The 19,795-nt window shown below is 35.6% G+C and overlaps 1 protein-coding gene across 1 annotated transcript; it reads left to right on the top strand.

The window, feature by feature from the left end:
- Positions 1-6,380: 6,380 nt before the first annotated feature.
- LOC127841270 (UPF0764 protein C16orf89 homolog) lies at positions 6,381-18,380 on the top strand. The gene is made up of 8 exons (XM_052369956.1): positions 6,381-6,993; positions 8,498-8,648; positions 8,961-9,197; positions 10,527-10,638; positions 11,895-12,048; positions 13,129-13,330; positions 16,779-16,828; positions 18,016-18,380. The coding sequence occupies exons 1-8, from the start codon at positions 6,780-6,782 to the stop codon at positions 18,111-18,113; spliced, it is 1,218 nt and encodes a 405-aa protein (XP_052225916.1). The 5' UTR covers positions 6,381-6,779; the 3' UTR covers positions 18,114-18,380.
- Positions 18,381-19,795: the final 1,415 nt, after the last annotated feature.

Here is a 19,795-nt window from a genome sequence, read left to right on the forward strand (position 1 = left end):
GTAAGGTGAAAAGCTGGCTTAATACAGCTATGACGATTTTTTTTTACCGCAACCGCTCTTTCGATTAGTATCGGCAGTTATGGACATTTTAACGTTCGTTTCTTATGGCCCTATTCCACTACGAAAACAAGCCCACGATTCGCTACGATTTCTCACATTTATTGAATCGGGAAGACTCGTGACAGTCTGCGATTCAGTTACGACAGTGGTACGATTGAGGTACGACGAAACGTGGGGTTCGGTTGAAGTCTTGCGTATAGGGTCGCGACTTCACTACGATGTGTAAGAATCTACTGCGACTGTACTACGAACGATGCAGATCGGTCACGACTAAGCTAGGACCGCACCGAACGCACCCATGAATTCGGCGCCAATATCTACTGATATTGATTCTAACACAGCACGCGACTTGTTTTCTATAGACAAAGAAGGAAATAAAGTGTGGGTTATTCTGCAATAAATTATGGGCGGAGCTTAATGTTTCGAAAATAGTTCCGAATAAATAAAGAAACTATTGCAGTAAAATGCACGTGCTTAAATCCCGCTCTTAAAGAAATGTAAAAAATGTAGCACGTATATAATTGCAATGAAACAACAAATTGTATATTCGGTGATAAGTGGCATGACCACGCCTGCTAAGAATTTGTTTGTTTAGAAACGTAATTAAGAAAACATTTATAGCATGTCAGCTTTTCGGAAGAATTAACACATGTGACGTCATTTAGTTTCTATGAGTGTTGTTCTCAATGAAAGTGACGTAATTTGCAAAATATTTATGAATACAAAACGACGTGAAATGTTTGTACAATTCAATGACGTCACTAAATAGTGTAGTTTGTACTAAGAAGGGCGGAGTATTGAAAAATATAGTTCACGTCCAAAAGCTTGAAGCAAATCAATCAGAATCGTGTAAGAATAGAAATAATATTTTTCTATGATGGCTTGTTGTCAAATAACCCACAGTAAGGAGTATAGATTCTGGTTATCAAAGCACTCGTGCTCCGCATTCGTGATTTAATTCCTACGCATCTATACTCCAGTCCTAACTGTGGGCACAGGTGGTTAGCGTGTGGCTATGATATTAATTAGTGAAAACATCATTTTGAATGATAAATAATCATATTATAACGAAAAATTAACTTTTCTGAAAAAAAATATTTCACTATCAAATATATATATAACAAGGTATGCAACTCAAAATCAGCCCAAAACGGGGTGCATCGCTTTGAACAGCCATATCTTCATCAATTTTGCAGCGATTTTCACGATTTCGGTCTTATTCAAGGCAGAAATGAATTTCCTTTCTGGAAATGTATATGTCTTGCAATATTTTTACAAATGCTGGGTCAACTTTTAAGAAATAACACGATACACAACACGCATGACCCAGTTGACAGTGATCATGCTGTCTTTAAGACTGAAATCTTCACGGAGTAAAGGGCAACTTCCCTATAAAGTTCGTGTAGTTCGATACCATAATTCAATAAAACGTATGAAAAAACATTATTACCGTTCTTGTCGTTACATTCTGCATCAAGACTAACTGTCCAGCGCCGTTTGAAACCTTTGTTTACATACATTTCAACTAACTGACATTTTAAACATACGAGTGATTTCATTGGTCCAATGCGGAGGTGTGTCTTTACAACTGGAGATTTCATTCATAAAGAATACATGATCACTGTCAACTGGGTCATGCGTGTTGTGTATCGTGTTATTTCTTAAAAGTTGACCCAGCATTTGTAAAAATATTGCAAGACATATACATTTCCAGAAAGGAAATTCATTTCTGCGTTGAATAAGACCGAGATCGTGAAAATCGCTGCAAAATTGATGAAGATATGGCTGTTCAAAGCGATGCACCCCGTTTTGGGCTGATTTTGAGTTGCATACCTTGTTATATATATATTTGATAGTGAAATATTTTTTTTCAGAAAAGTTAATTTTTCGTTATAATATGATTATTTATCATTCAAAATGATGTTTTCACTAATTAATAGCATAGCCACACGCTAACCACCTGTGACTGTGGGTTGTTCGACAGCAAAACATGATGGGAAAATATTATTTCTTTATCATTCTTTACAAAATCGTAACTGTTTCATACTGAATCGCGAGAATCTTAGCGGGCTCGCAACTCAATCGGGGTTAACTCTTGAGAGTCTTGACAAAGTCGTAAATGATTCGTAGACAGATCACGGGATCACTGATTCCCCGATTGAGTCACGGATTACCTAGGGTTCCATTACGACGCCCAAGAACGCACTACGACACGGTTACGAGTCAACTGCGATTTAATTCAGTCTTGGAGGTCTTGGTCAAATTTTAAACACGTTTAAAAACTGGCCGCGATTTTTTGGGAGCTCACGACTCGCCCGCGACTAGCTACGAATGAGTTAGGACCTTCGCCGATTGAGTTACGAATGTCCCCGACCTCAAAATATTGGAAATCGGAACAAATCGTGGGGAATCGGGTCGTAGTGGAATACCCCTATTAGAAACAAGAAATATCTTTAAAAAAGATATACGGCGTAAATAGTTTAATGCATGAGATCAAGGATATACCGAATGTCTTTTTCTGTGCAGTTCTTAGCTACATCACACGCAGAACGGGATGTTACGGGGAGTTTTCGCGGCTTATTTTACATTATAACATATTGCTGGTCATAAACCTATAGATACAAAACAGAAAACCAAAAGAAGAATGGAAGTGAAATTTAAACATATGAGTCAACCGGCCACACGAGAAGTACCCGTATTTATAGGCGCGTTCTTCGAACAAACCTGTTTTAGTGGTTTGTCGGGCATTGCTATTGGATTCGATTATTAACAGTATCGAGAATCATCGTGCTCATGCTTAAAGTGATATTATGGGCATTTTGCACTGTTGAATTGAGCTGAAAAGAATTAACAGGTCAAAATAGTTAGTTAAAATGTGGTTACTGATCAATTATCTGCAACTCACCTTGCTACCAGTTGTTTATAAAGATATATTTTATATTCGATATTCTTACGTGACCCACCCAGTCCTGTAAGCCGAAATGATCCGTAAAACAATATTGTGTCTTTGTGTCGTATGAACAAATCTGCACTAAAACTAAATTTAGGTTCAACTCGTAAACGCATGATCAGTTGTCAAACGAAAGTACGGTTGATTTTCAAATGCATTATTTTTCTCTTTCTGGTATATTGTTTTAGTATGTTGATGCTGCATTAATTAATATAAGTGTATATGAAGTAGAAACATAAAAAATAATCAACGGTTGCGATAGAGAACTATAAACTGTTACATGCTCATAATATCACTTTAGTACATTAGGCAATATGGTGGAATAATTATTGTTAAATTTATCAAAAATAATATTTATCATTGTATTGTTGAAAACACATTAAGAATCTATTATTGACATAACATAATTATATTGCTGAATATCTTCATTTAACATATTTCTGGTCTAAAGAAAATTCCAGGTCACCTAGTTCACGGATAGCGTCTTTATTATATAACGATTATTTTACTGGCCGCGAACTCCGGTGATGACCTGTATATAAACTCTGAATGTCCGCGAATTGACCCGAAACCTCGCGGGTTGAAATGCAATGCTTTAAAGTGAGGCCTCGCTTCCGCGGCTCTTTATACTTTTACATGTTAAATGTTGACAGGAATATGGAAGTAAGTACTAAATATGAGAACATAGCCTTTTAAGTATAAACGCTTTTGCGCTGGTAATACTCTGAAAATAAAAGGTGTACGCACAAACTGTATTGATGTCGAGAATTGAGTGTAAAACTGTTCTATCTATTAAGCCTTTTCATTAGAGATAAAATTGTTTCATACAGTAAAACAGTGTTACAAAGACGCGAATATGTTTCCAATGTTCTGGTGGTATACTCAAATCAGCCAATGGAATAAATGAAGTGTATTCATTCGTACCTAGCCGCGGGAAATTTTATATGAATTTTATTGGACACTTACAAAGGTCAGGCTAAGGTGAAAAGCTGGCTTAATACAGCTTACGCCGAAAAAACAACATTATTTGATGTCTATAGAGGAGTTCATGAAACGCTCCCCGAGTCGGAATCGAACCCACCAACTCCCGATCGCTACCTCATCCACTACACCGCGGCGACAATTGAAAGTTTCAGACAAAAATGTTGACTATTTATTTTTTGTTGAAACTATGAAACTACAGATTCTACCATTTTAATGCATAACACAACCTAAACAAAATATTTTATCCGGCGATTTTGAGTTAAAATTCATATTTAGCATCTTTAAGTTTAAGCAACTGATCTGTAAAATTAAAAAAAAATGAATTTCCAAAATTTACAAGAAATCATATTTTCATTTATGCTATGCATACACTGTATTATTATAAAGTACGATTCCTTCTCGGGGTTTTATTATCTCCTCTTTTAATGGACACCAAGTACTGGTTTTTTCTAAGGAACGGACTCGACAGTGTGCATATCTGCCGATAATACTCGAAAGAGCGATTGGCAGTAAATAGTTTGTTTATTATTTTTTTAAATTATTAAAAAAAGAATTAAAAAATACAACGTTTGAATGCAACCTTAATACAACGTTGCAGCAACGTTTGGAAAAAAACGTCGGGAAAACTTTCATATACACCATTGTGACAACCAAACTGCAACGTTTGAATGCAACCTAAATACAACGTTGCAGCAACGTTGGAAAAAAACGTCGGGAAAACTTTCATATAGACCATTGGTACAACCAAACTGCAACGTTCGAATGCAACCTAAATACAATGTTGCAGCAACGTTGGAAAAAAAAACGTCGGGAAAACTTTCATATACACCATTGTAATAACCAAACTGCAACGTTTGATGAAACGTCCGGGTAATGTTTTGTATGCAACGTTGTGGCAACGCTCGGTAATGGTTGCTGACGTTGCGACCTAAATATTACGTTGCCACAACGTTGCATACAAAACATTACCCGGACGTCCAGTAATCGTCCAGTTTTCTGGGAAAATTCCGCTCTCAAATATTTAATGGAATAATTTGACATGTTTGGGTAACATTGTTGTAATAAATGACTTTATATGTCCATTACCTATATTGTCGGCCTCAGGTGTTTTGTTGTTTTAAAGGGACCTTTTCATGGGTTGGTAAATTGACAAAATTGAAAAAAGTTGTTTCATATTCGCAAATTTTCGTTTTAGTTATGATATTTGTATGCATCTTTGACAATTTAAAAACATGAAAATTATAAAGCGTTGCAACGAGAAACGATTGCATAATTTGGAGAGTTCTGTTGTTGTCGTAATATTTTGCGAAACTACGAGGATCGCTTATATGAACTATAAAATACATCTATCGTTGTGAAAGGAAGAATGGTCGAGTGGTCTAATGCGCAAAGTTTTTAAACCAGTAGTCCAGGGGTCAGTGGTTCGAGTCCTGATAAGGGTTACCTTTTTTCGTTTTTTAAATTTTATTCTTGATTTTTTACTGGAGCTTTTTAGATCCAATGTTTACATTGATGGATATAAAGCATTAAATGACCAACTTCGAAACATGCCAAAATCTGTGAAAAGGCCCCTTTAAGCTATTTATGGCCTTGGTTATTTCCTCAGAGGTCATCAGTACATAAATTTCGTAATGTGCAGATTCATTTTCAGGATTAATTTTTTGTAATTGTTTTCCAGTGTATTTTGATGCTTCCGAATAAACTTATTTAAAGAACTTGAAGAGTTCATTTATTTTGCCTCATTTTTGGTTATTTTAACTTTGTTTTATTTATTGTTTTCAAATATAGTTTGGGAATTTCATGTTTTAATATTCATTATTTTTTAATTTTTGAAGTATTGTTTTTCTTAAATAATGATTTCAGTGTGATTCTGTTTTATTGCTAATTTTGTTGAGAATGCTTTTGTAATAGGATGCTTTATGTCTGTCGAACATTTGTCTGCAAAAGTGGGCTTGAACGTTGACCCCTGGTTTCAAAAATTCTTTAGCCAAATTCGCCTTGCTATGGCAAAATCCTCTATTTTGAGCTACTTAATTAGTTTTAATAAAGAAAAATTGTACCGAAATAGAATATTCTTTTGCCAAATAGGTCAATTTGTAGCCATTGGCTAATTTGGCGAATGGCAGAGTAAACCCTGTCAATATGTTATATACATGATTGTATTGTGTTCATCAAAATAAACAACACTATGCGTTCAAAAACACATTTAGAATGGTAGTTTAGGTCCACCAAAATGAATTGCATGTTTACATACATGTGTAAGATACCCGTCTATGCTGGACATGTGAAGTGTTGAACTTAACGCGTACTAACCGCGTGAATACGTTAAATACGTATACACGCTCTACATGTATTAGCCTTTATCACATTTGTGCTAATTTAAGAAGACCTTCGTTTAATACATTTGGTGAACTTTGTAGAACTTCCGTAATTTGATCCATTAAGCATGGCGTTTTGTCGCCGGATCGAAGACTATATGTTTTAGTTCAAGTACGGAGGGCCATCGAAAATGACATGCGCATTTTGTTCGTAGTTTACCAGTGCGTGATTGCGCCGCAAGGACTCTGTATACTAATTATAAAAGCTACTTTAAAATCGATTTTACATATCTTAAAAGGACTAATTACGTTTGCCAATAATTTATTGTACATATTCGGTATTCATGAAGGCACGGACATTTAAGAACGTTTGTCATTTTAAACCGAAATAGGAATATTTAACATCGGATTTACCAACTATAGCCAGATGCGGGGTTCACACTGATAAGAGAATGACATCTTAACGCATGAATATTGACGAAGTCAGGTCCTGGACTAAACTGCCTATGTTAGCAGTACTGTCGGCGATTTTCGTCGTCGCCGGGGTCGGTGGAGTCCCGCCGACGGAAAACGCCCTCTTGGTCCAAGTTTTGGATGCAGTTCAGAGGACGTTGAACTTTTTTGCCGAGGATTACAGTGCCATAAACGTGGATGGATTATTTGGATTACGACTCGGGCAAGGTTTGAACATTTCATAGGGTCAGACGAGTTTATATTTATTGTATAAATACTGCCGTTATCGATTTTGCTTAATAAGAAAGACACCGATTTATCTATTTCATGTATACAGCTATAGTGTGCTACAGGTGGTACAGGTTAATTCATATAGATATATTTTATCTTTTGCTTATTGACAAACACCGATATTTAACTTGCTCGTGAGCTAGCCTGCGTATATGCACAAATTAATTAATGTCATAACTTTAATGATTTGAAGTGTCTGTAACCTTATTTATCATAACATTTTATCAGTTTGGCCCACAAGATTCTTAAAGTTTGACCGTCAAGTGTTATCTGTACATGTATTGAAAGAACAAACACCACTTTGATAAGGATATTATTTGCCAAGTGTTTAAATATGAGCAGATAAGGGACTCCTTCCTGTTGCGCACTGTGTGCACACTGTTCGTCGGGAGATGGAAAACTTTGATTTTAACGAACAAAATGAAACACAAACTGTACACTCTGAATATTAGTAGTATACTGCTGATCAGGGCATGTTCTTTTATTTACACGGTGTACTTTTCCGTTGTACTCTCCTACCTGACCATACGAATATTTCTAGGTTGTATATGTTTACCAATACTAGTGCAAATTGTTGTCATTTAAAATCGGGTCCTGTAATCGGCCCCATTCCCAACGTAAAAAAAGTATAATATTGCTCCCAAATGCCATGGGAGCCAAAATTTCCCAATGGAAGGTTTCTATAAAAAAAGTATTTTTTTAAATCTTAATATTTTGTTCATCTCCGATCCACACAAGTTTCAACCTCAGTAAATATAATACTGAATAAAACTTATATTCTCAATTTTTAAGCATTTTTAAGCAAAACAAGGACAACACTTATTTCCAAATTTTAGTCACTACGCCGCGAATTTTCCCAATCCAAAGGGACCCGGCACCATTCCCAAAACGGTGGAAAAAAAACAACAACAAAAACACTGAATACCTTTTTATAACTGGAACTACCGGTAGTCACATCTGTTTTGCAATTAATTTGGCTTTCATATTCAATGCACTTTAACCGCAATTTGAGTGACTTATTTTTCATCGACAAACAGGATACGGGAAGTTTATGTATTCAAAACAGGTTCCAGATCAGAAGTGTGGCAACACACAAAAAATGTTATATTATTTCCAATAGTAAAAACAACAATTATTAATCAATACATCCCATTTTGTTTTATGCATTAGTGTTCACATTGGAATTCCTACAAGAAAGGTTTTGACCAAACTGTTTACTGGTATAAAAGCTGCGGTTGCATGTATTGTTATGCGATAAAATCACACTCACAAATAAATTATGTGCATAATTAATAAGCTACTTTAATTTGCTACTAGTTTGCACTTTGTTAGTCGTATATAAGAAGACAGATGGCGCCAGATTCTAGCTTAATCCTTTCTTGACGAATATGGATCCGGCGTAAGCTTGTTTACAAGGCATTGATCTTGTGTTCACGTGCAGGCCAGATGCGAGAGGCTGTGCGGGAGTGCCGGGTACGCACGTGTGACGCGCCCCTGTTGCGGCGGCTTACGGACATGGAGGCGCTGCTTAATAACGCAAGTGACTCCGCCTTGCCCTACCTTGAGGCTGAAGACCCTGCTTACTTCACAAGGTGCGCGTTTCTACGTGTCAGAGCTGTAGAAAAAAATCATTTGAGAAAAAGAGCATAGAAACCGGTTAATTGTATTTATAACAAGCGCGAACAATGGCATCATTTAATAGTTTACATAAAATTTAGGTTCGAGTTAACAAGAAGATAAATAATGCCGCTTATGATAGTTCCACGTGCTATACATTGTATATTCAGGGCGCAACAAAAACGTATTCAGTATGAGAAAATATTTTTAAAACAATGTCATTTTGGTGTTATTAATACATGTATGTTTGAGTTAACATATAAAAATCACATTGTAAAACCAACCAGATTCCACGCTACCATCGATCAGCCGTACGTGCTGCCATATCAAGGGGAACTGGTAGAAGCGGCTTTCGACACCGGGGTAGAAGAAGATCTCAAAGAGAAAAGCAACACCGGGGCGAAGGTCGATCACAAAGAAATGGGTGACACCGGGGCAATAGTCGGTACAAACGAAAACTACAACGAGGAAGCTGGAGACGCCTGCTATGCCCGGATGTTGGGCTCGTACCAGGAAAACGAAAAGTGTGTATGTTCTCATGTGTTTGTAAATTTTACATCATATGACCATCTATTCATCATTTAGACTTGAGTGGCGTTTTGTGGAAATAGGTCTTATGCCATATGCGGCCATCGTAGCTCCAGGCCGGCCTGTGCATATGCACAGCCAGGAGCTATGTTGTCCGCTAATGATACCACAGAACCTTGTGTGACTAAACAGCGAACAACGCAGCTCTGTGTATGTATAAATAATACATAGATGTTAAACATTCACGTAAATTGTATACACTTATCATAAACGACAATGCATCGCAGTTATGCTTTAAAGTCTGCAAAACTGCGCGTGCTGGTCGGGAGCTACGATGGCAGCGTTTGATGCAATTTTCGCATGGCGATGGTCATTTAAACTGTAAAAATACATAGGTATATATTGCTGCTTGTAATCCTTGTAATTAAAAAAGTAAAATAATAATTGCATTTCTTAATTAACGTAGACTCGGTGTTTGATTATTAGAACATAAGGCTTTTAAAATTTAATAAATCGTTTGCAACTAGACGTCAGTAGACGCTGTTCGGAGTGTTGATATAGGTACTCCTGATCATATCCTACACTTAGTCATATCTCACAATGAGTATATAAGTTTAATAAGCATGAAGCCTTGTATCTTTGATCATCGAACATGGCAATTGATTGTTCGCATTCATTATTACCGCGGTTTACCAATGCAGGTGGTCGATGTCAACTTGTGTAGGCACAACTTATGATAAAGAACATATTCAATAATTGCAAACGTTAAAGCCTGACATAACTAAGGCGTATATGTATTACATATACAAGTAAATATGCAAATATAACATTTGATGTCAGGAATACATTGACCTTATATATTTAAATATTATTTTCATACAAGTTGGCACACTGCAATAACATGTGTCATTATTCAAATAAAATTTAACTAATTCGATACTTCCGGCATTATAGTATTTACTGCAAATGTTCACGATGCCGTATTAAAATTGACATCGACGCATGCATGCAGGCACCCGATTTTGACTTCGCATTATAAAGAAGGATTCCCGATTACGAAATGGCTCTTGCATGGTAGTATTTTAAATAAACTTACCATAACATTCTTCAAAATGAAATAAATTTTTATTTGTTTCGTTTTGCGATATAAGAAAATGCGTATAGGTCACCGGGAACTGTATCCGCCACGGTTACTGAGTATTTAACATTGTGATGACTTCGCCTCCATTCCAATCGCGCGGTGTTTTGCGCAGTGGATGATGTCGTCTTCCCTGCCATCGCATGGTGGCTGACACAGTACAGTCTTATGCTGTTCTTCATTTCAGGACGTTGCCACGCTGCAATATAACGACCAATTGCTGGAAGTATATGACACAGGACGACACGGCCGCTTACTTCATCACGCACCAGCTCCTGTACTTCATAATGACCGAACACGTACGTGGTATACCATTCTTGTATCGTCTCGTCATATTATGGGTCTACGCACCAGATCTCAAGTGCTGTATGTATTTCAATATAATATAGCAATAATAATTTCAGCCTCGCCAAAGTTGACATAGTTACCATGAACTATTCGTTTTAGTCAAAAGTGCACGTGTCCGTCTTACTAAAAAGCTTAGCTGATATTTTAAGGTGAAATTATAAATATTACGATACGTTTTGTACAAAAAAGAGTAACTTTTTTTATTTGTTTGGACTTATGCGTATACTGTGCACTTTTGTACCAATGTAACCATATATTTTTCGCGTTCCCTTCATTTAAGTGGACTTCTAACAGTTATGTAAATTGTTTCATCGCGCACAACATTCGGACGCATCCCGAAGCATGCATATACACATGTACTAGTATACAATACTAGTACTTAGTTCATTATGTAATCTTCAGGATGATCGAGAAAGAAAAGAAAAACAGTTGTGTGCGTATCGCAGTCGTGTCTTTCACAATATGAGAAATGAGCAGTCGTGATTTCCCAGTTGACTTCGTTTTTTTTTAAACTTTTTTCCTTGTAGAGGAATTAGATTTTGCTTTGTGAGACAACTGAACTGCTATAATTTAATAATCGGTCTACGATTATAGTGAACCAATCCCGGAAGAGATGTTTCAAATTGGTCATTAACGTCTACGAGAGACATTATCGTAACATAATTGAACCAAACGTGCACGCGACGAAAAAGTTCTTGCATATTGTGAACACTACATACCCTTTGTTGTCGAACAATGGACTTAATATGAATAGGCCTGGGAAACGTTGGATACCAATACTGGTTGGTAGTGGTCATGTTGTACACGTGTACCTGTCGATGCCCATACCACGCATGATGTATCACTAATGCGTGACAAGTACATGTAATGACAATCATGTTGGTCCGTTTCGTAGAAACATATTCGAACGTGTCACTCGCATTAATAACGTTTGCGTAATGGTCCGCTTTTGGCGTGCACAGTTGATTTTAAACTTGTATCTTAACCCGTGCGTTGACGCAGTTCCATTAGATGTAAAGGAGTATGATTGAAAAGAAGAATATAATAAAAGTATTATATATAGTAATTCTGAAATAATAGGAGAGAAGTTCACTTTTTTTCACTCGTTTTGGGTGCTTAACTTCGTTGTATGTTAAGTGTGCATCAAAACATCTTACACAAATGCCCACATGTATTTTATATCATGCACGTGCAACTCGTCATGTAGGTGGGGTGCAAAGGGCAATTGGAAGCGTTCACGCAAGGACGGAAGATCAGAGAAATCCAACATAAATTCTGCAGAAAAATCTACCAGGAATCCAAACAACTGTCATCCACAGGAAAAGTCAAGAACTACCGGAGAGACCTCTTCCTCGAGCAAAGTAAGGACGAGTCAGTCAAATCAATTCTGGGTCCCTGATTGTACTTATCTTGCTCAAGCACAACACAATAGAATCCAGAACTGGTCGTATAAAATGAGACGCGTTCTATTCTCAGAAAACTGGGCTTAACACATGTGCCTGAAGTGTCATCTAAGATTAGACTGTGAAGTCCATACAGACTAATCAGGGACGACACTTTCAGTTTTTGTATGGAATTATTTATTAAAGGAAGTCACTGAACACGGCTGATATAAACATGTAATTAGTTAATTTAAACTATTACCATGCTATTTCTCCATTTTAGCAGACCTAATAAATTCTTAATCATCTAGAACAATGTTCATGTGTAACACGGTTCCTATTTGCGCCATTCACAGTCATTAAGTACAACATTGGATGCCTTTTGGTGGTACCAGAAACCTTATTGCGGTTAATACACTCCAGCTTTCATTATCCCCCGCCAGAGGCGGAGGGATATTGTTTTGGCGTTGTCCGTCCGTCCGTCCGTCCGTCCGGCACTTTTGTGTCCGGAGCCATATCTTGGAAGTGCTTTTGCGGATTTCATTGAAACTTCGTATGAGTATATATGTGCATAAGAGGATGATGCACGCCAAATGGCATTGTACACCATCTGTTAAAAACAGAGTTATGGCCCTTTGTATCATGAAAAAATGCGTTTTACTATAGGCACTTTTGTATCCGGAGCCATATCTTTGAAGTGCTTTGGCGGATTTCATTGAAACTTGTTGCATTTGTATTAGACTTTAGAAGAATTGTATACTTCTACGTGAAATCAACGGCGTGATTCAAAGATAAATATCTTGTCATAGAATGCAAGGTATGCCAACTATATGCACTGCAGCAAAGCAACTGTTTGTATGTGAAACTATTGTATCTTAAAATTCTCTTAAAGAGCTTGAGATTGTCGGTTAACGCTCAGTTACAACCTTTGCCCCGTTATTTATGCATTACACTATGTTTTATTACCTTGGTTCAGCTGCCGCTTTCCTTATTAAGAGATGCCGTTACTGATTTATATTTTCTTCGCCTATTGTTCAGCACCTGCGTTTAATTGTTTAGCTGTGCTCTGTGGTCCCCTGGGTTTCGAGAATTTCTATCGCTCCGACTGGATACGGATGGTTCTCAGCTGGCCGGACAAGCGACTTGGGTGTTTCCGGCAACATTCAGTTGATGACGATCTCAAAGCATTAATGGGCGATCTTGCGGCTACAGTGCAAAGCGGACACCAAAGACGCAACACACACCCGAGCTCTTATGAAACGTAACGATTAGAATTCCTAAATATATGTAGTCTTGTTTATAAACTAAATATAAGATAATTGCCTGTGCACATTAGAAAATTATTATGTAAGATACACAATTGGGGCGTAACGCATCAAAACACAATTTTTCTCGAAATATAAAATTATTATAAGAATAAAGTGAGAATAGTGGGTTAAGAGACACTGTGTCTTCAGCGGAAAAGTCGAGGGTACGGTTTAGAAGGGGGGGGGGGGGGTACATAGGTTGTGGATGCTCCTGAAATTAAAAACCCACAACAATGTCATTCCTTATAGAGGTTCAAGTCGTTTTGTATAAAATATTTATTTAAAATATTTATTAATAATATTTATCATCAATTTTGACAATTTCACATCATCAAAGAATGCCGCTTTTATCAGAAGACAACGACCGGAATATACGGAATGTTCTGTCAATATTTCTTGAAATCCAAGTAAATAATTTGATTGATGTATCAATTGCTCTCTATCATGCTACCTGAAAGAAAGAACTCACTGCTGTCGTGAAAGTTGTCAATAAGCTAAGACAATGATACTGTATTCATTTAGCAGCCCTCAAATAAAGAAGTTTTCCGTACGCGAGGGGAAGTAAAACTTAGTGGTTAGTTTAAATAGCAATACATTGAGACCATACCATTTTAATTCTATAATTCAATGTCAACTTAACTTCTTAAAACCAACCAAGCATTCAGGAAAAACCTGGTCAATAAAAACACTATTTTCGTGGAGTATGACTAGCAGGACCAGACACATGATTTTAAAATAAAGCGTAAACACCATTTCAAAATGTTACTATTAAAGACACAATATCAAGTACACCATGTTATGATCAATTTAGTTACGAGCAATACAAATGCAGTTCTCTTACAAATATTTGAAATGATAATTCCTGTAAGCGGCAACATTCATCTTTTTAATCTGTGAATGACGGCTAGTTGGTGAAATGCCGTAAAGGTTCAACAACATGTTTAAAATATTGAGAAAAATTGCCGAAAAATTTATATTCACACCAAAATTCCAGGTTAAGTCAATATTTTTAACAAATATGTATGTGTAAGCTTGAAATATATCCATAACAATACATCAATAACTTTTACTAGTAATGCCATAAAAAGACTTTGTGCGAAGGAGCCCTTTGTGACAGATTTGATAGGGAACATTAACTCAAAAGGATTCCTTAGACTAGGGGTTGATAAAAAATGATTGCGTGAAATATTAACACTGGGACAGGTTTCGATTATTTATTGAGCGAACAGACACGCAAGTTTTATTCGTCTTTTGCAATCAGTTTGGTATATATTAGTATGTGCAACACTCTGCTTTTGTCATTTTCTAATCACCAATGGCAACGTAATAGTCATTGTTATTGACATCTGAATATAGGTATTGATTCGTAAAATATTTTATTAATGGTCGAATTACAAATGAATCACATATATATCAAACTTTTAGAAAAATGGACCCAATCTCGTCAGTATTTTATTGTCATATAATCGTCCGTTAGCCAAGTGGATTGCTGTTCCACACTGGTCTGGAACATCTACTGATGAGCTTTTGTTTGTGCTGTACAGTAGGAAGACAATAATGTCACATGTTTGACAACTGACGGAAGTGAAATATCACAATCAATTAGAGTTAATGTGCATGTCCCAATAGGCGAGTTTCACACTGATAATTTAATTGATTTATCGCGACGAAGTGGTTTATTGATGAATCCAAAACCAGGCTCGAGACATGCAGTTCTATAGTAGCTACCGTACTCATGTCTGCATATTTCTATCAGTTATTTAACGCTTATTATCTAAAAATAAACCACTTAAATCACTTAGTGATAAACAAAATTAAATTATAAATCAGGCATTGTATGTAATTGTATTGTTGTAGTTACTCTTAAGAGAACCAATACAATTTAGTCAAGTGTTCTTTTATTGAGCTCGTCAAATGTATTGCTGGCAAAAATGCCAAATAAATTGCTTAGGTTCATTAATTATGTAAACTTCAATTTATTAAGTGAACCCGAATGCTTGATTTTGACCTTTTCACGACGGTGATCCCAATTGGTATCATTTATGTTTATAGTGTTTTGTTATAAAAGTAGTGAGTAAGAACAAGAAGTATATTTGCACTGTCCGGAGTTTGCTATATTACATGGTATAAGCCGCGATCAATAAACTTTGATAATCAAAAGCCAATCTCAGTTGTTTTATTATAGAGCTACTCTAACAATATATTTTGTCATTAACTTTAAATCGGAACCAACAAAATAAACAAAATTAAGAAACTTTAACCGTGAAGCGTCCAGCGAAGAATTTAACAAGATCAAGAGGCAACTCGTTCATAACTCGATATCGGCGCTGTGTAAGAAACTGTTTTTGTGTGATCTTTGCACCGTGCAAAATATTTGTTTCGCTCAGTCAGGTCTAAAGAAATGCGTTTTCGTTTTATTGATTTTTTTGTTATGTCCTTTATGTGATTCCACTGCTGGGAGAGTTTTAATAAGTTTTCGTATATATTGCCTTTTGTAATATTCAGTTATTTCACCTCAAGAAAATCCACCGAGTCTGTTTTTGGCTAATGATTTATCATATAAGCTTGTCCCCGGCATATGACTTTTAAATAACTTCCTATAAGCACGAACACACTATTTGTAAAAAAGGAATAAATGTTTTATATCGTTATGTTTTAAGTTTCCCCATAACGTTTGCTTGTAGGATGCTCTTTGTCGTTCCTAAATCATACTTCCATAGTTTAGGTTATGTTCACGGAAAGCTGATGTCCATCAAAGGCCCAAAATAAGAAGCGTACATGTATCACACTACACATTATAATAACCGTTGCTTTTGAGAAGTGAGCTTGAATAAAGGTCTCTAACTTATCGATAATGGGTCCAAATAGAAGCATATCTGTAAAAGTCGTAAAACATGACATCTATCAAATACTGCATGTTACACATCATCAGAATAAATCTAGGCCCATTAGATCCTTCATATTGACATCTCGGGCCAATCTGTTAAGGTAATAGTTTTGTTAAGTTTCCTTTCCAATTTGTTTCTCATCATGGTTACATTTTGGTGGTTTTAGCGACAAAACTTTCTTTGGTAACCCGCTAGTTTTCGAAATATCATATTAAGTATTACTTAATTTTCTAAACTGTGTTCAGTATGTTTTGGTAAGACACCCGAAAGCATGCCCGCTAAACAGAGAATAAATTTAGCATGTTCTTAATTTTGTAGCATATTATTACAGTGACCTTTTAAAGTGGCAACAGACGCTATAGACTCATCCATTCTTTGTCTAGCGGCACATATTTAAAAATTGCTTCGTAATCGCTTTATCATGTTATAACTTATGTTTTCTATTGTTAGTTTGTACGTATCATATCTTGCCAAGCAATACACCAACTATGTTGCTATTTTGTTTTGACTTCAGAACCAAAGATGTTACCATGCGAAGACTTCTAAGGGAAAAGCAGATGAAAGGTATTATTACTGTAACGGCAATTCGGTCATGTAAAACGGGCCTGCAAGTAATCTTTAATTATAAAACTATTAAATTTGCGGGGGTAATCAGGTGGCAAACAAGCTGGCGACGTCCACGCCGAGACAGCATTATAATAATAATAATAATAATAATAATAATAATAATAATAATAATAATAATAATAATAAAAAGCTTTATTTACAGAAGGTTACACATAAAGACACTGACACATTATACATATTATGCAGATGAATCAATACTTTTTTTCAATGTGTCCTTCTTATAATAACACAAATAGGTCTATAACAAGTAAAACATTCAAACAATATTTTCTTACACCTATACATAACACACATTTTGTCTTTTAGACAGACACACATGAAATACAGTAACATTGATAAGAAAATAACATGACACATCATTGATTAGAAAATAAATGTGCTTTCTATTGCCTTTTAAAAGCAGAGATAGAGCATGCCATTCTTATTTCAATTGGTATACTGTTCCATATATTCATGCTATGATATGAAAAGCTCGTTTCTTATAACCTGTATTTGCTTTGGTATTAACAATATCGTTATGGGTGGCAGATCTTAATTTTTAGTTGTGATTTTGAGAAAAAGTTGTATCATTTACATATTCTGGAGTCTGATTTTTGACACATTTATATATTAAGATTGCGTTGTGGTATTTACATCTATTATTAAACGAGAGCCAATTAAGCTGTAAAAACAAATCTTCGGTTGGTGTTCTATTTGGCTTTTGTAGAATGACTTTTGCTGCGCGTTGTTGGAAAACATTCACTTTTGTTAAACTGGTTTTATTAGAGTTGCCCGGGATCGTACAACAATAATCGAAATTGGTTAGAATAAATGAATTATGAAATAATTTCTTTATCAAAAGTGAAATAATTTGATATCTTTTTAGCAGAGATAATTTACTGCTTATTTTACAGCATGTTTAATCAATGTGTACTTTCCATTGCAGATGTTTGTCGATATAAAGTCCTAAAATATTATGGCTAGTGACATTTTCAATAGCATTATTATCTATTTTTAAATTAAGGTAGATATTCTTATTTTTTTGTTTTGAGCCAATAAGCATGCATTTTGATTTATTAGAGTTTATCATCATGTTATTGAGGGTGCACCATTTTTGTATGGAATGTTGAATTCTCTCTTTTCAGACGGCTGTCTGTCGCACACCTCGGGACTGGGCTTCGGTGTGTTATGCTCATATCTGCGATTTCTAGTCAGACACTTGTACACTAGTTCACATATGTAGCAATGCAAGTAAAGTCGTTAAAACAGTGTTTGTGTGTATTTTGTGGCAAAATTAAAGTGATTTTTAATCAACACAGCGACTTCTATGATCATGACGGATACCTACATGTACGCATTCTATTATTAAATATACCGGCATTAGTATTACATCTTACAAGATGATTTGTGAAAATCGAACATGAAAGAAACAACGACAGCAATTACATGTTATTTTAATGAACATCTCAACTTTGCCATATAGTGACATAAAAGCCCGTGATAAAGTTAAGTATTTAGTTAATTATTTAACGTGATATTCGTGCATAAGATATTTGCAATGGGCCTATCCGGAAAAGCACGAGTTTAGAAAAACCCACTAATCACCCTGGTACAAACAACGCTGGTCCATTAAATCAGCCAATGATAGCTTACTTTAAATTATAACGGTTGATACGGTGTGTGATTTTGAAAGGATTATAAATGGGTCATGTTTATTTGTACCAGCAGATTAGTGGATTTTTCCAAAAAGTTGCTTTTTCCGGGATACATATATTAAGAACTTACAGGCTCAATAGAAAAGGGTCTTAATTTCACACGTTTAAGGGGCCTGTTCGACACCAACACAAACTTTAATTAAAGGTACGTTAAACAGAATATCAATAATATTTACACGTTATATAGTGTTACAAAACAACGGAAAACATGCAAATAGAGAGCGCTAAATGCATAAGCAAGTCCAGACAATTACAGAACGTATCAGTCGCCTTCTATACATTTACGATGTATACATCGGATATGGATAGCAATCGCAATGTGTCCGTCCTTATGAATGACAATTAGACTTAAGGGATAAAGTATTCTACAGATTCTAGTAAACACAGAAAAAGTATATTTCTACTGAGTATGCAGAACAATGGAGAGCTACTTGCGTTTCACTATTTATGAAGAAATCTGAGTTTCATAGTTTCCTATAGGTATGACATCTAAGGACTTACTTAATTATCACCAAGTTTAAATCCGGATTGCTTAAAAACAAGATCGGATTCTAATTGAAACCGAACGTTCATGCTTTCGTGTTTACAAATAAAAGAATTTTGATGTGTCTTCATTGTGATCTACTGCATTGAAATTATTAATTCTGTGTAAATTATAAAATATGTTTGTCCGTTTTATAAAAAAAAAATACTCGCATATAACATTATGCTATATTACAAAGGCGTTAATCAATAGTAAATTATATAAAAGCGACTTCAATTGATATGTTTTATGTAGTTCCCATTCAACATACCATAGGCTATGCAATATTGTTTCATTGTTATTAAGTGTTTTAGTGTGTTAAGAATCATAGATATTGCGGACAAAGCCCGGCACAAAGCCAATGGCGTTGACCGCTTATATTTATGAGTAGTACATATAGCTATACGTATGCAACTTGTGCTTTTGTCACACTTCATAAATAAATTGCGAACATGTAAACATAGAAATAAAATTATAAAAAATCCTTCAGATGCTGCTTTTGGTGTATATTATACATACTTGAGTAGAGAACATGAAATATATTTTTAAAAGATATTCGGCGTATAATATCCTGACTTTGAAATAGAGGTAGAAAATTAAATTAAAAACAAAGGTTTAAGTACTGTCGTGTTCTTTTTTAGCTCGACTTTTCGAAGAAAAATGAGAGCTTTACTACTCGCTCCGGCG

The sequence above is a fragment of the Dreissena polymorpha genome, chromosome 1 (genome assembly GCF_020536995.1).
Source record: "Dreissena polymorpha isolate Duluth1 chromosome 1, UMN_Dpol_1.0, whole genome shotgun sequence".
In the NCBI taxonomy this organism is placed as follows: Eukaryota; Metazoa; Mollusca; class Bivalvia; order Myida; family Dreissenidae; genus Dreissena; species Dreissena polymorpha.